Source organism: Pseudophryne corroboree, chromosome 5 (genome assembly GCF_028390025.1).
Source record: "Pseudophryne corroboree isolate aPseCor3 chromosome 5, aPseCor3.hap2, whole genome shotgun sequence".
NCBI classification, from domain to species: Eukaryota; Metazoa; Chordata; class Amphibia; order Anura; family Myobatrachidae; genus Pseudophryne; species Pseudophryne corroboree.
The window spans coordinates 269,049,669-269,067,170 of NC_086448.1; the positions used below are offsets into that span (position 1 = coordinate 269,049,669).

Consider the following 17,502-nt stretch of genomic DNA (forward strand, 5'->3'; position numbering starts at 1 on the left):
AACCCGCCATGGGCGGGACGATTTATCTGCTCAATTAAAGAAGTTAAACCAGTCCCTGACTACTAAAACGTCTGACCATCGCTCGCCTAAGTCCAAGAGGTCCTCTAAGCGAGCGCTCGTCTCCTCACAATCCACTGCTGTCACTGACACCTCGTCTGATGAAGACAGCACATACACTGACCCCACAGGTTCTGACTCGGATACGGCTGATGGGGAGGGTAGTTCACATGTGGATGTTCCTCATCTTTTGGAGGCTATTAAGTTAATTCTGCAGATTACGGATGATCCCGAGCCATCCGTTCCTCCTAAGAAACCAGATAGGTTCAAGCGTCAGAAGGTGATTAAACAAATTTTACCTCACTCTGACCACCTAGTGGATATACGTCAGGAACCCTGGCAAAGCCCGGGTACGAAGTTTGTGCCTCAAAAGAAGATGCTGGCTCGCTATCCCCTCGCGCCAGAGCTGTCTAAGAATTGGGAAACGCCTCCTCCAGTAGACTCACATGTGGCTAGGATGGTGGTTTCCTCAGCTCTACCTGTCACTACCGTCACGTCTCTAAAAGAGCCTACGGATAAACGTGTCGAGGGTTGTCTAAAAGCGATTTACACCCTCACGGGTGCTGCACAAAGGCACACTATTGCAGCTACATGGGCGGCAGAGGCTATTGAAGCATGGGCCTTGGAGTTAGAAGCTGAAATCTCCTCTGACCATGCTAGACAATGTTTGTCATATATTGTCACAGCTTCTCGCTATATTAAAGAGGCGCTTCTGATGCCGGTATCCTAGCAGCCAAGGCCTCTACTACGTCAGTCCTGGCTCGCAGGATATTGTGGCTGAGATCCTGGTCTGTGGATCTGGACTCTAGAAAAACCCTGGGGGTACTCCCTTTCAAGGGGGATATTCTGTTTGGGGATGACTTAAATAAGACAGTGGCTGACTTGGCTTCTGCCAAAACTGCCTGTCTGCCCAATACAGCTCCTTCTGTGTCGAAGGCCAAAGGCACGTCCTTTCGCCCCTTTCGTCCTTCAGGTAAAGCAAAAGGTCAGGCGTACCATAAGCAGGCCCGCACTTCCAAACCTGGTAAGCCGAAGCCCAAAAGAGCCTGGGCTGCCCGTCAGCCAGCAGCCAAGACCGATAAGCCTGCCGCATGACGGGGCGGGCCTCCCCCTGGGGGATCCCAGGGTGGGGGTCCGGCTTCTAGGGTATACCCAGGAATGGTTGAAGACCGCTTGAGATGCCTTGGTACGGGAAGTCGTCACTCGAGGTTACGCCATAGCCTTCAAAAACCGACCCCCTCATCGATTTGCCAGACAGACGTCCCGTCGGACCAGACAAAAGCAAACACTCTGCATTCGGTGGTACAGACCCTCCTGGATACAGGAGTCGTAGTACAGGTGCCTCTTGCTCAGAGGGGCCGGGGGTACCATTCTCCGCTGTTTCTAGTCCCGAAACCGAATGGGTCCTCCCGGCCCATTCTCAACCTCAAGGCACTGAACAAGTTTGTGAAGGTTTCCAAGTTCCGTATGGAAACCCTTCGCTCTATAGTTCTGGCCTTGGAACCTGGGGACTACATGGTCTCCCTGGACATACAGGATGCTTACCTGCATATTCCTATAGCAGTGTCACATCAACAATACCTGAGGTTCGCTATTGGCAACCTCCATTACCAGTTTCGGGTGTTACCTTTTGGTTTAACAACGGCTCTGCGAGTCTTCACCAAAGTTATGTCGGTGATTACAGTGGTACTCCGCCATCAAGGGGTCAGGATACTGCCGTATCTGGGCGACTTGTTAATCCTGGCAAATTCCCCAGATCTTCTCCTGCGTCATCTGGATATGACGGTCCGGTTTCTACAAGCCCATGGGTGGCTCATCAACTGGAAGAAATCCTCCCTGGTCCCTGCTCAAAGCATCGTGCATCTGGGAGCGCTGTTGGACACTCACAACCAGAGGTTGTTCTTGTCTCAGGAGAAAGTCCTGAAACTTCAGGACAGGATTCATTGCTTCCTTTCTCGTCCGCAAGTGTCGATACATTCGGCAATGCAGGTGCTGGGCCTCATGGTATCAGCATTCGACATAGTGGAGTATGCTCAATTCCATTCTCGACCCCTCCAGAAGCTGATTCTAGCCAAGTGGGACGGCCTGCCTCACCGGATCAGGTCTCAAATGATCTCTTTGACTCCGGAGGTCCGCCTGTCGCTGCTCTGGTGGCTCCAGGACCGACAATTGTGCAGAGGCCGTCCCTTCTGGATATCCAACTGGGTCCTGTTGACAGATGCCAGTCTAAGAGGTTGGGGCGCGGTGCTGGAGCAGCACTCCTTGCAGGGTCGGTGGACCAAGGAGGAATCTCTCCTCTCGATCAACATTCTTGAATTGCGAGCGGTCTTCAATGCGTTGAACCTAGCCCAGCATTTGATTCAGAACAGTCCTGTTCAAGTACAGTTGGACAACGCCACCACAGTGGCTTACATAAATCATCAAGGCGGCACTCGAAGCCGTTTGGCAGTAAAGGAAGCCTCACGGATTCTACGTTGGGCAGAATGCCATCTACCGGCAATATCGGCAATATTCATTCCGGGAGTCCTGAATTGGGAAGCGGACTTTCTCAGTCGTCGGGACGTGCATGCCGGCGAGTGGGGCCTCCATCCAGAAGTGTTTCAACTCCTTGTGGAAAGTTGGGGTCTTCCAGAAGTGGATCTGATGGCGTCTCGACACAATCACAAGGTTCCGGTCTTCGGAGCAAGGACAAGGGATCCTCAAGCAGCATTCGTGGATGCGCTGGCAGTGCCGTGGAGGTTTCGGCTGCCGTACGTGTTCCCTCCGGTGTCACTCCTGCCCAGGGTAATTCGGAAGTTCAAGCAAGAAAAAGGAAATCTGCTTCTCATAGCTCCGGCGTGGCCCAGACGGCACTGGTTCTCAGACCTGCAAGGCCTATCGTCAGAGCGTCCACTTCTACTTCCACAACGCCCAGACCTCCTCGTTCAGGGCCCCTGTGTCTACCAGGACCTAGCCCGGCTGTCTGACGGCGTGGCTCTTGAAGCTTCCGTCTTAAGAGCTAAGGGTTTTCCTGTAGAGGTTATTAAAACTATGTTGCGGGCCCGGAAACCGGCCTCTGCTCGGATTTACCATCGGGTCTGGCATTCCTACTTTGTTTGGTGCGCATCTAACCATTATGACGCTTCCAAGTTTAGTACAGCCAAACTTTTGGCTTTTCTACAGCAGGGCCTAGATTTAGGCCTGCGTCTGGCCTCCCTCAAGGTTCATATTTCTGCCTTGTCGGTGTGGTTTCCGAGAAAAATTGCGACTTTACCTGATGTTCATACTTTCACTCAGGGTGTGTTGCGTATCCAACCTCCCTATGTCCCGCCTGTGTCTCCTTGGGACTTGTCGGTGGTTTTGGAGGCGTTGCAGGACCCTCCATTTGAACCTCTTGGTTCAGCTGACCTTAAGTGGCTTTCCCTTAAGGTGGTGGTCTTGCTGGCTATTGCCTCTGCTAGAAGAGTGTCAGATTTGGGTGCCTTGTCTTGTAGTTCCCCATATCTGATTTTTCACAGTGACCGGGCGGTTCTTAGGACTCGTCCCGGATATTTACCTAAGGTGGTTTCTTCGTTCCACCTTAATCAGGAGATTGTGGTTCCAGCTTTTGTCTCTCCTGATTTGTCTCCCAAAGAGCGGTCTTTGGATGTGGTACGGGCTCTCCGTACCTATGTGAAGAGAACTGCTTCTATTCGAAAGTCTTATTCTCTCTTTGTTTTGATTTCACAAACGTGGCTGGCCTGCTCACAAGCAGACCCTGGCCAGGTGGATTAGAATGGTGATTGCGCATGCTTATGTGAAGGCTGGTCTGTCAGCTCCTGTTCACATTACGGCCCATTCTACTCGGTCTGTTGGACCTTCTTGGGCAGCCCAACGTGGTGCAACCCTTGATCAATTGGGCAAGGCGGCTACGTGGTCCTCCGGGAACACGTTCATAAGGTTCTATGCCTTCGATACTGCCGCTTCCCAGGATGCTTCCTTTGGACACCGGGTTCTTGTGCCCGCTACAGTGCGTCCCTTCCCATAAGGAACTGCTTTAGGACATCCCCATTGTCCAGACTTGTGGAGCCCAGTGTACCCCGCAGCAGAAAACGAGTGGACCCATCTATACCCCATGGTACTAATGTGGACCCCAGCATCCTCGACTGACTACGAGAAAAGGATTTACCTGTAGGTAATTAAAATCCTATTTTATACACCTTTACCCAGTGAAGCTTGGTACAGTAGAGAGAGGGTTAGAAGACTATTGCATATGCTAGATCTGGAGCAAAGCACTTCCAAGGGGTGGGGACCTAGGCAATAAATCATATTGTTTATTTGAGATCATATGGATATTAAGTCATGTTGCCCATAAAGTTCCCCACAATGTTTTCGCATAATGTTTGTGCTTCTGTGTTTTCTACATGAAGCCTCTATTTAATACAGGTTGTTTGTTTGTTTTTTGTGTCTTTAGGCAATTCGTGGTGCTGGCCATTATGTGTATGCTGACCAGCCAGAGGATTTCAATCAAAAAGTATCTGAAATATGTGATTCTGTGGATTGACCTTGAAAGCTGCTTTGCAAATTTCTCCTCAGACTCATCTCCTTAACTTCCACTGGAATCTAAACGAATTAATGCAAAATGCAGAGATTTCCTCAGTCATTGGTGCTTTATCTTCTAAAGATTCTTCAACCAGAATTGTGCCTTTTTTGTAGGAACTAATTTTAGATTAACAATGTACAGCTTTTACAAGTTTCCAGAGTGTTTATATTTATACTGCTAAATTTCAAAGGCGCTATATCTAATTTTGTGATTTATGCATAGATATATATTTACAAAACATTATATAAGTCATTTATAACTTTTTTTTTTTTTTTTTTTAGCTGCAAATAGGCATTGTGCCGATCTACTCCAAGGACACTTATCCTAATGTTTGTTTGACTCCTTGCATGTTGTGACAATGTTGACTGTGTGTACATCTGTTATTCTATTTATTTTTATGTTGTTAAATATTCTTTTTGTGTGTGCCAAGTACTGCATATATGAGAACTATGCCTGGGTGTCTGGATCATTTGTTGTCTGTTTTAAGACTGTAACACCTTGTGAGTGAGTGTGAAAACACTACCAGAATTGTGTAAGGTAGTTACGAACACAACTGTCAATTCACAATCAGTGCAATAACTAGACAAAAGCTATTAAATATCCAGTTTCATTGAGGTAAAATACAAGATATGTTTTAATTCGTAGGAATCTGAACCACTTCCAAAGTATACCAACACCTTCTTATGCGCAACATTAGGTGTTGTGTGGCCGCAATATTTTCACTGCGCATTCAATGAGAAATTTGCACAGGGATACTTCTGTATTGAACTGCTAAGCATATACATGTGTGCAATACATGTGTGTGTGTGTGTATATAGCTATCTATATATATATATATATATATAATGCACGCACATGCATTATATAAAATGTGTAATATGTAAATATAAACTAGAGTATATATGACAATAATTTCCATACGTCAGGGTTAAACAGAAGGTGAGGGTATGCGTGCTGTCAAATAAAGTGTACAATGGTGTCAGTTGAATGTTTGGTAGATATTATACCAAAAGGGTTTTTTAGATGAAAATGTAAATAGTTATTCGGACTCCTTTTATGGCCCTTACATAATGGGTCATTATTATTTATTATTAAATAGGTAGTGATCCAGTGCTGATTAAGCATTGTATAGAGTGCTAAGCTCTGATTTCTCTATTCCCTTCCTGCGTGATTAAAGAACTGTAGATTTTATGCAGCACTCTTCTGTCTAATGCACTGTAATGTTCTATATTTAATATTTTAACTTCTCACTATAATGTGATACAAGCTGTAGCAATTAGAGTGTACTACAGAGGGAGAAGAGCTGTATGCAAATGTGTGTGTACAGTACCACCAAATCTGGTTCTATGCAAGCCGGAAAAGGAGGCTTGTACTGGACTTTTGGCGATTTTATAAATGTAAAAAAAAAAAAAAAAAATCTGTAAAGAATAGGTGGGTGGAGTATGCAATAGATAGGTTTATATTATGATTTACGAACTGAATAAACCTTATTACAAGGTTAACCAGGAAATTTAAATAGGTATTCATCTTCTCAATTTACACATTTTGTTTAAGAAAACAAACAAAAACAAGAAACCGACCTGGAGTTGGTTTAAGCACTGCAATACACACATTATGTGGACAATGTAGTATTTCCACTTTGCACTGTTTTTAATCTGCTGAAACTGGTTCTAAGGGGGCAATTCAATTAGCGCCGACGTGCAGTTTCAATGTGTGCCTGCGCTTATCACCACTTATTACGGCATCACGACATCACAGATTTTCCTGTACAAATGATGACATCGAGGTGCTAGAGAAACAGCTGGATAGCTGGCACCTTATGCCCTTTGCTGTTAATTGAATTGCCCCCTAATGTGTACTGTTCAAGTTTGTGTTGTCTTTAAGCAGTATATAATAGTATTTATAAATGTTATTGTTTTTTTCTTTTTGTTAGAGTTGCATGTAGCTAACCGTGTTTTGGAGGAATTTCTATGACAGCGGCTTCAGTTCATCATCATCTTTTCATTTCAACCAAAAATATATATTGTATTTTTTAGGAATGTAATGCAGAATAGTTGCCATAGAGACCTGTATTGAGGTGTTGGAATAGTAGGGTTTTTTTCCATTTTTTTATTGTAGGTACAAAGATCACTGCTTGGAGCAAAAGTGTAGATACAGCACTTCACATTTCTGTTTTGAAACCACAATGTATGGATATTGAAACCTAGGTATGAGCCAAATAAATGCAAGCACGTTTATGTAAATCTTCCATATATTTTATTTAAATAGAAAATACAGATTATGGACCCTCTGTGTTAACTGTTAAGAACCTGCACATTATATGGGTTTTTTTTTATTCCTATTATATAAAATAAATATGTACATATATATTTAGTTTTCTTCACTGAATCCTCAAATTTCATGATCAGTATAACAGATGTGTAATTTAATAACAATGAATATGGAGTATGGTAAAACATACTTCAACTTTAAAAATATTTAGAATATTTCTCAGTTATTGTTACTGGAATGCAATAAAATGTTTTATTAGCCCTGAATCTTGATTAATGATGTGCAGTGGATACAATTACTACTAGCATGCTTGTGATAGCTGAACCATTTTTCTGTTTGTCCCATAATCCTTTGTACATCGTTCAAAAACCATCTGTCTGGTTATCTGTCAATAAAACACCATGAGTGTGTAATCTAGTGGTAGTAGTTGTCAGATTTCAATGGTGATAAGCGCTGAAGGTACTGTACTGATGTAAAAGAAGAGGGCTGATTTTAAAGCAACTGGGAAAAGAGGTAGTCAGGCCTTTAATGTTATAACAGAATAAAAGATTTTCCCAGCACTGGAGTTGTTTCTCTAAAGTAATTACATGCGATGGATATAAATAAACACCAATTTATTAAAAAGCACAGATTAAAATAAGTTATACACAACAAATACTGAGAATTAAAGGTATGATTCTGCCACTTAGAAAAAAATACCAAACATTGGATCCCGGACTAGATCTCGATATATATTGTTTTTCCCTTTAGGCAATAGCTTCTGGTGAAGATGGGTGACCTAGTCCAGGGAAGCGAGTTAAGGACATTTTAAAGCCAAGGAGGGTGTGGTTGATTTGGAGAGGGGTGGGGGTGGGGGGGGGATGCTACTTTGTCACAGAGAATAGAGGCTATCAGAGATGTTCTGCATATTCCTGATAAGGTGTCAGAGGAGTGTGAGGAATCTTATTTTAATGTAAAAAAGAAGTCCTCAGTCACTTTTCCTGTGTCAAAGGAATTGAATACTCTGTTTGAAGAACCGTGGGTTAATCCTGATAAGAAATTTCAAATCCCTAAAAGGTTGCTCTCATCCTTTCCTTTTCCTCTGGAGGATAGGAAAAATGGGAAAATCCACCGATAGTGGATGCATCAGTCTCTAGGCTGTCAAGGGAAATTGTATTGCCTATCCCTGGTGCAGCCTCCCTAAAAGACATGGCTGATTGTAAAATTGAGACTACACTCAAATCATTGTACACAGCTGCTGGGGTGGCCCAGAGACCCACTATTGCATGTGCGTGGGTCACAAAAGCCATTGCTAAATGGTCAGGTATCCTAATTGAGGAGTTAGATTCCTTGTATAGGGGGGATGTTTTTTTACTCCTGCAGCATATACAGGACTCTGCGTACTTTATGGTGGAAGCCATAAAAGAGATTGGTTTGCTTAATGCACGCACCACCGCTATGGCTGTGTCGGCACGCAGGGGCTTGTGGCTACACCAGTGGACTGCTGATGCGGACTCCAGTAAGGGCCATACACCAGAGACTAACTAGACAAATGGATCTCCAAAGCTACTGTGGGTAAGTCTACGTATCTTCCTTCTGCAGCTCCGGACACCCAAGTTTAAGGGAAAATCCATAGGCGTTTCTACGGCCTCCAGAGGCGCAAGAGGTAAACCACGCAAACCAGCAACTGCAGGTGCTCAGGAACAGAGCTCAGGCTCTGCTTCCTCAAAGCCTTCAGCATGACGGTGGACCGCGAGGAATGTCAGGTGGGAGGCCGACTAAAATTCTTCAGTCACATCTGGTCAAGTTCGTGCCGGGATCCCTGGGTAATAGATCTTATTTCCCAGGGCTACAGACTGGAGTTCCAAGAGCTCCCACCTCACAGATTCTTCAAATCAGGCTCACCAGCTTCACAGCAGGCCATCCAAAAACTGGTACAGTCTCAAGTCATTGTTCCAGTTCCATCTCTTCTACACAACGAGGGGTACTATTCCAACTTGTTTGTAGTACCGAAACCGGACGGTTCGGTACGACCAATTCTGAACCTCAAGTCCTTGAACCCATTCTTAAGAGTGTTCAGGTTCAAGATGAAGTCTGAGAGCGCTGATCTCAGGTCTGGAGGAAGGGGAATTCCTAGTGTCCCTGGATATCAAGGATGTGTACCTTCACATTCCAATCTGGCCGCCCTATCAGGCTTATCTACACTTTGCACTGCAGGACTGTCACTACCAGTTCCAGGCCCTGCCATTTGGTCTCTCCACGGCACTGAGGGTGTTCACTAAAGTGATGGTAGAGATGATGTTTCTACTCCGCAAGCAGGGAGTGAACATAATTCTGTACCTGGAAGATCTTCTGATAAATGCGCCATCCAGGGAGAGGTTGCTGGACAGCATTGGCCTCTCAACCAAACTTCTCCAGGATCACTGGTGGATTTGAACCTTCCAAAATCTCATCTAGATCCAACACTGAGGCTCCCATTCCTGGGAATGATACTGGACACGGAGTCGCAGATAGTGTTCTTTCTGTTGGAAAAGGCATTGGTAATCCAGTCAATGGTTTGGGATGTCTTGAAGCCAACCTGGATATTGGTGCATCTATGCATTCACCTTCTGGGGAAAATGGAGGCCTCTTACGAGGCGCTTCAATACGGAAGGTTTCACGCAAGACCCTTCCAGCTCGATCTGCTGTACAAATGGTCCGGATCGCATCTTCACATGCACCAGAGAATTTGTCTGTTGTCAAAAGCCAGGATCTCCCTTCTGTGGTGGCTACAGACCTCTCACCTCGTCAAGGGTCGGAGGTTTGAAATTCAGGACTGGATCCTGTTAAACACGGACACAAGCCTCCGAGGTTGGGGAGCAGTCACCCAGGGGGTGCAGTTTCAAGGAAGATGGTCAAGTCAGGAAGTCTTCCTTCCAATCTACATTCTGGAACTCAGAGCCATATACAACGCCCTTCTGCAGGCCTCTTATCTTCTTCAGGATCGAGCCATTCAAGTCCAGTCGGACAGTGTGACAACAGTGACGTACATAAACCGACAGGGTGGAACGAAAAGCAGAGCAGCAATGTCAGAGGTGTCAAGAATTCTCCTCTGGGCAGAAAAAATGCTGTGGCGTCAGCGGTCCTCATTGCGGGAGTAGACAACTGGGAAGCAGACTTTCTCAGCAGACACGACCTGCACCCGGGGGAGTGGGGCCTTCACCCAGAAGTGTTCAGGTGCTTGTCACGTCGGTGGGGATATCCACAAATCGACATGATGGCCTCTCGTCGCAACAAAAAGCTTAAGCGGTATTGTTCCAGTTCGAGAGACCCACAGGCAGTGGCGGTAGATGCTCTGACTACTTTATGGGTCTATCAGATGGTGTACCAGTTTCCTTCACTTCCTCTGATCCCAAGAATTCTCAAAAGAATAAAAAGGGAAAAGGTTCAAGCAATACTCATTGCTCCAGACTGGCCAAGAAGGGCCTGGTACGCGGACCTTCTGGAGATGCTCCTCGATGATCCATGGCCTCTACCTCTTCGTAGAGGATCTTCTGCAACAGGGCCCGTTCGTCTGTCAGGACTTACCGCGTTTGACGGCATGGAAGTTGAACGGCTGATTCTAGCCAGAAGAGGGATGCCTAATAAAGTTATCCTGACTATGGTCCAAGCCAGGAAAGGGGTAACGTCTAAGCATTACCACCATATTTGGAAGAAATACGTCTCTTGGTGTGAGAGCAGAACTTATTCTGCGGTGGAACTACACCTGGGACGTTTCCTGCTTTATCTGCAGGCAGGTGTGGATGTGGGCCTATGTCTGGGCTCCATAAAAGTCCAGATTTCGGCCTTGTCCGTTTTCTTTCAAAAACAATTGGCTTCTCTCCTTGAGGTCCAGACATTTTTGAAAGGTTTTCTGCGCATCCAACCTCCCTTTGTGCCTCCCACGGCACCTTGGGATCTCAATTTGGTGCTGCAGTTCCTCCAATCGGACTGGTTTGAACCATTACAGGAGGTGGACGTCAAATATTTTACGTGGAAGACCGTCACACTGTTGGCCTTGGCTTCAGCAAGACGTGTGTCTGAGCTGGGGGCTTTGTCTCACATGAGCCCCTATTTAATTTTCCATGAGGACAGAGCTGAACTCAGAACTCGTCAGCAATTTTTTCCGAAAGTGGTATCTGCATTTCACATCAACCGACCTATTGTGGTTCCGGTCATCACCGACACTTTCACTACTTCAAAGTCTTTGGATGTTGTTAGGGCTTTGAAGATATACTTAAAGAGGACAGCTCATCGCACGAAATCCGACTCGCTGTTCGTCCTATATGATCCCAATAAAATCGGGTGTCCTGCTTCAAAGCAGACAATTGCACACTGGATCAGGCTCACTAGCCAGCATGCTTATTCCACAGCAGGCTTGCCGGTTTCAAAATCTGTACAGGCCCACTCTACTAGGTCGGTGGGTTCTTCCTGGGTGGCTGCTCGGAGTGTCTCGGCTTTACAGCTCTGCCGAGCAGCTACTTGGTCAGGTTCGAACACGTTTGCTAAGTCCTACAAGTTTGATACTTTGACCAAACTGAAGGTCCTCAGAGGCCAATCCGTTCTGCAGGAACCTCAGTACACTCCCACCCTGGAGATTTGGTACATCCCCATGGTACTAAATGGACCCCCAGTATCCTCTAAGGACTACGATAAAAGGGTTTACCGGTAGGTAATCAAAATCTTATTTTTTTCTAAGTGGAAGAACCATTCCTTTTATTCTCAGTATTTGTGTGTATAACTTAGTTTAATCTGTGCTTTTTAATAAATTGGTGTTTAATTTTATCCATTGCATGTAATTACTTTAGAGAAACAACTCCAGTGCTGGAAAAATCTTTTATTCTTTCACTATACTGTTGTATAGCCTGATTCTGAGTAGGATGAGGCTGTGTCTGCATTTTTATGCTAGTGCTGCAGAGTCTGTTCATTGTGAGGGTGTAGTATGGCTGACCGGCGGTCAGCATACCGATGCCGGGATCCCGGTGGGGAGGGGCAAGTGCAGCAAACCCCTTGCGGTCTCGCTGCGCTCGTCACGCTGCGGGCTCGGTGGCGACCTGCGGTCGCCATGGGTTCTATTCCCACTCTATGGGTGTCGTGGACACCCATGAGTGGAAATAGTCCCTGTTAGTCGGCATGCCGACCATCGGGATAGTGAGGGGTCGGGATGCTGGAGGAGGTCATGTGATTGTCGGTCTCTTGATCGCCGGTCACATGAATACCACCCCATTGTGAGACACCCTCTTGCACCAGTGCCAATTCATATTGGTGCACTGATGGTTCATCCCCCTGCAGTTTCTCCTTTTTGAACTAGATGTCCTGTGTAAAAGTCTCTACATCTTTAGACGCAGCCACTATCTACGACAGGACCACATCTGGCTAGCAACCCCTTTGTTACTTCCCAGAAGCAACCACTGAAATTCACTGTTTGTGTCCAAATTTGTTCTGCATCTGAGCTAAACCATTGGGACGTATGCGCAGTGTGACTCTGATACATGCGCACAAACAATATAATGGCCACTTTGTCATCGCCACTGCATCCTTCTCTGAATCAGGTCCATAATGTCAAATGGAAATGGAAGTATAGGTTGAATGCTTCGGAGATTAGTCTGCCTTGTGAAAGTAGAGGTAAATGCAGAATTAGGAAAATGCTTAATTGGTGAGCTGAAAGGGTTTGTCTCCCTACTGTATATGATTAATGTGACGCAGTACGTTTCATTAGAACAGCATGCGTTTCTAAAATGATTTCATGGTGTATGTGAAGTTTCCCTAAGCGATCATATTTGGAGATGATTACTTCTTTCTGAAGAAGCAGATCTTACACAGTGTGTAAAAGGTGGTCATTTTCTATTTGCACACGTTTCTGAAGGACTCGGAGAAGGACACTTGCAGAGAGGCTGCATACTGTGAGAAAGAACTCCACTTTACTACTCATGGACTTATTATTCCACCAGCATATGAGTGTAATAGACTATTGACTTTATACAGTTACTATATGGCATTACATTATACCATATTTATACTATACTATTTTTATTTGTTGCTATAAGCCAAATGTTTTTCTAAAGAATTAAAAATGTTATATTGGTATCGAAATGCATTATATGAACATACAGAGTATGGTTTTGTTTTTTTCCCCCTGTCTCTCAACACAGGTGGTGTTTTTTTTAATCTATATAATCTGTCAACAACAAGCAGACAGGGTTGTTGTTGCTCCATAGTGCACAAAAGTATGTATTCATAAAAGCATTTAAAAAGTGATAGATGTGCTCAAACAGTGGTGGCTGGTTACCATGTGGTTTATATATACTGTATCAGGCAATCTACAACAAGCACCAGCAACACGACACCAATGAAAGCCACAGTCTGCCCTGGACCACCAAAGAACTGTTGTGAGAATATATACAATTAGCAGCAATACATTACAATAAAGTTTACCCCTATTACAGGGGGTAATTCAGAGTTGATTGTAGCAGCAAATTTGTTAGCAGTTGGTCAAAACCATGTGCACTGCAGGGGGGGGGCAGATTTAACATTTGCAGAGAGTTAGATTTGGGTGGGTTATATTGTTTCTGTGCAGGGCAAATACTGGCTGCTTTATTTTTACCCTGCAATTTAGATTTCAGTTTGAACACACCCCACCCAAATCTAACTCTCTGCCCATGATATATCTGCCCCCATTGCAGTGCACATGGTTTTGCCCAACTGCTAACAAATTTGCTGCTGCGATCAACTCTGAATTACCCCCATAGTGCATTAATACTTTATTTTTACATCTGGACCTGACTCATAAGACATTTGTAACATTGCATAACCTCAATAAAACGTTTTGGTTTAAATTTCTGTATCATCACTTATAACAAATGAAATCCGGTATTACACATAAAATCACTGCACAAAACATCTGTAAAATTATTATGCTCTAAAAAGCCTCATCATACTAATAAACACCATTATAGGAAGGCATAAAGTAAAAAAGAAAACACCTTTCAACACCCAGTATGGCAGCTCTTAATAGTTCAACTTTCTTAAAAGGGCTGATCTTCCTCATTAAGACCTTTTGAGTACCAATCTATTTAGTGTTATAATCCAGTAAATTTCCCTTATTAATCACTTTTCTCTAGCTGTTGCTCTTCTGCGCCATGGGAAGTTTCCATCCTCCCTGAGCTCACCTTAAGCCCCATACACACTAGACGAGAAAATGAAAGATCTCACTCAGAAGGGCCAATCTGAGCGAGATCTTTCACAATCTCGTCCAGTGTGTATGCTCAGTGTCGTTAACGATGCACGGGAGTGCGCATTGTTAACGAACCCCTCCCTCGTCTGAACATGTACAGACGAGGGAGGTCCTCGTTAACGACAGCCATGCTGCCATCGCTTTCTTTCCCTGCCGGCATCAGCAAGTGTGTATGCACTTGTCGAAGCCATCACCTCGCCAGGTCACCACCACCAATATCGGCGTCGGTAGGGATCACCTAGTGTGTACTAGGCTTTAGGATACCTACATTGCGGTTTGACAGGTGTACTGCCCCAGTCAAACTTCTCACCTGCCACTGTCCCTGGAGCGGGTCAGGGTTAGCACTGTGACATTGCTTAACGTGTCTGGGCAAACTGAGTTGTAATGCCATTCTTAATATTACGTAAATGTTAGTGTATCCTTACTTTTGATATGCGCTTCATCTTTCCAATCTATAAGTCTGCAAGGACCTACAATTGTACATACTACATAAGTAGAATTACAATTTCTAAATAAATGGTATACAATAAGTGGTATATGATTCGGACCATGGCACCCATTACCTATCCTAGGGCCTTATTCAGCATATGGGCACACTTTACATCCCTCAAATGGAAAAACCTTTAATGTCTGACAAAGTTAGATAGAGGCCCCCTTCGGTGCGAAATGGCTCTTTGATATAAGGGACTTCATGCTCCTAAGTTTTTTTTTTTTTTTTAAATAAAAGAATATTAGGACGTTCAGGAAGATATTCAGACATAACCGGATCTAATTTGAGAATATACAATTTTTTCAAATGTATTATTATTTCCCTATCTGAATTGTTATACTGGGTGACAAAGGGACACCAAAATTTCAAATCACCCATCCTCGATTTGTCTTTATATCAGAGTAGAAGACGCAATGACCGTATTGAGTATGGATCTTATTCAGTAAGGATTGCAAATTCTGCTAAAAAAGCAGTTGCTGCGATCAAATGGTTGCCGCCCAGAAATAGGGAAAAAATGCTCATTGCAGAAATTGTGAAAGCATCGCAATATGCAGGCTAATCGCAAAACCATACGCAATTTCCGGAACACCAAACATTTTTCCTATCTGCGTCAGGCAAGGTGATCCACAATTCTTGGGACACGAGAGTGGAAGTGGTCAGCACTGATGTTAGACCCTCCTTTAAAAATGCCTGGGCATGCCTGCGTTTTTTCAGACACACCCAGAAAACGGCAGGTTTTTCAGCCCAGAAACGGCTTCCTGTCTATCAGACAGCGGCTGCAGTGCGATCACGATGTGTACGCAATTTCTGTTGCTATTTTTACTCGCGTGAGCAATTCAAACGATGCGCATGCGCAGTCTTTGGGTAATTGGCCAGATTGCGATTTGCAAATTTTGCAATCCTTACTGAATGAGGACCTATGTGTGGTGTACTTCTGATAAACTTGTTACAACTGTTTCATAACAAAAACAATTATAGTTAACTTTTCAAAGTTTCTAGTAAGCCACTATGGGGGACATGTACTAAGCAGTGATAAAAGTGGAGAAAGTTGCCCGTGGCAACCAATCAGCACTGACATAACATTTATAATTTTTCATACTATAAATGCATACAGAGCAGTTGACTGGTTGCCATGGGCATCTTCTCCGCTGGCTCACTTCTCCACATTTATCACTGCTTAGTACAAGTGCCCCTATATCTTTTACAGCACTTATAAAACAATGATAAAATATAAAAACAGATATGTTTATAATGTTTAGGCACTTTTTTTAATGTATAGGGGAACCCCCATCTGCAAATCTATCAACTTATATCTGGACCTGTTCATCAAATTTTTCAATATTAGTACAGCTTCTTCTCAATCGTGAATAAGGAATGTTGTCTTTTAAGGGGGTATAGTGACAAGTAGCATAATCATGATAACTATTACCATCAACGGTTTTGAAATGTGTGAATGTCTCAATAATTTGTACAGTCGGGTAATTCTCTACACTTTAACACCAGGTCTATGAACGCAATTCTTTTCTCATTAAAGTTGGAGGTACATTTCAAGTTGTATGAGCTGGTGTTGATACTCTTAGCAAATTCTTCAGCATTATCCTCCATTCCATATTATACAAATATCGTCCATGAAACATTTGAATCAGCTATGTTTTAGTAAGATATGCTTTTCCCAATTCCCCACATATAAATTTACAAGACTTGGTGCATAAATAGTGCCCATCGCAGTTCTACACATTTGGAGGAACCATTTTGTCTAAAATTACAAAATAGAAATATCTTAGAAAAAATTTCAAGCAATCACAGGCAAAGTCTGTCTTCTCACTATAAATGGTTTCATCCTGAGCTAATATATTCCTCACGGCCTCAATACCTTCATCATGAGGGACAGCGGTATACAAAGACTGTACATCAATAGTACCCTACTTGAAACAGTCTTCCCATTGTATGTCAATAATTTTAATGATGTGTGTGGAATCTCCTACATAAAATTTAAGACTGGGAACATTTATTTCTAAAGGTGTATTCTGGTAATCGTGATGTGCGTGATCCAATATCCGCTACCATTGGGCGCCCCAGGTGGGTGCATCACGTTTTTATTAATTGTTGGTATGTGATAAAACACCAAATATACTGTAATTATATTTTATTAAATAGATCTCTTACGTCCTAGAGGATGCTGGGGACTCCAAAAGGACCATGGGGTATAGACGGGATCCGCAGGAGCTTGGGCACACTGAAAAGACTTACTGGGTGTGAACTGGCTCCTCCCTCTATGCCCCTTCTCCAGACCTCAGTTAGACTTTGTGCCCAGGACTGACTGGACACTCAGTAGGGGAGCTCTCCTGAGATTCTCTGGAAAAGACTTTTGTTAGGTTTTTTATTTTCAGGGAGACCTGCTGGCTACAGGCTGCCTGCAGCGAGGGACTGAGGGGAGAGAAGTCAGACCTACTTCTACTTAGTTTAAGGGCTCTGCTTCTTAGGCTACTGGACACCATTAGCTCCAGAGGGTTCGATCACTTGGTGCGCCTAGCTGCTTGTTCCCGGAGCCGCGCCGTCACCCCCCTCACAGAAGACAGAAGCCGGGGGAGTATGCAGAAGGCAGAAGACTTCAGTAACGAGGTACAGCGCAGAGGTAGCGCTGCGCTCCATGCTCCCACACACTTCTCCATCGGCACTCACAGAGTGCAGGACGCTGGGGGGGACGCCCTGGGCAGCAGTTACTGAGGTCTGGGAAGCCGGCAGAAGCCTTTTCGGTGCCTCGGCACCGTTTTTCAGACCCCCGCCGACATTTTTATTTTTAAAATTTGGCGGGCTGAAGTGCATCGGGAAGGGGCAGAGCTTAGCCGCGCGGCTCACAGGCGCAATTTCTCCTCAACACGCGTCTGCAGG

The 17,502-nt window shown here is 44.4% G+C and overlaps 1 protein-coding gene across 3 annotated transcripts in view; it reads left to right on the top strand.

Annotated features, from left to right (window-relative positions):
- ABHD5 (abhydrolase domain containing 5, lysophosphatidic acid acyltransferase) overlaps nucleotides 1–7,306 on the top strand; it is a 131,145-nt gene extending 123,839 nt beyond the window's left edge. For all 3 annotated transcript variants that reach the window (XM_063922320.1, XM_063922321.1, XM_063922323.1), the window contains exon 7: nucleotides 4,490–7,306. In XM_063922320.1, coding sequence (XP_063778390.1) covers nucleotides 4,490–4,579 — 90 coding nt within the window. In that variant the 3' untranslated portion in view covers nucleotides 4,580–7,306. The remainder of the gene's footprint in view (nucleotides 1–4,489) is intronic.
- Nucleotides 7,307–17,502: the final 10,196 nt, after the last annotated feature.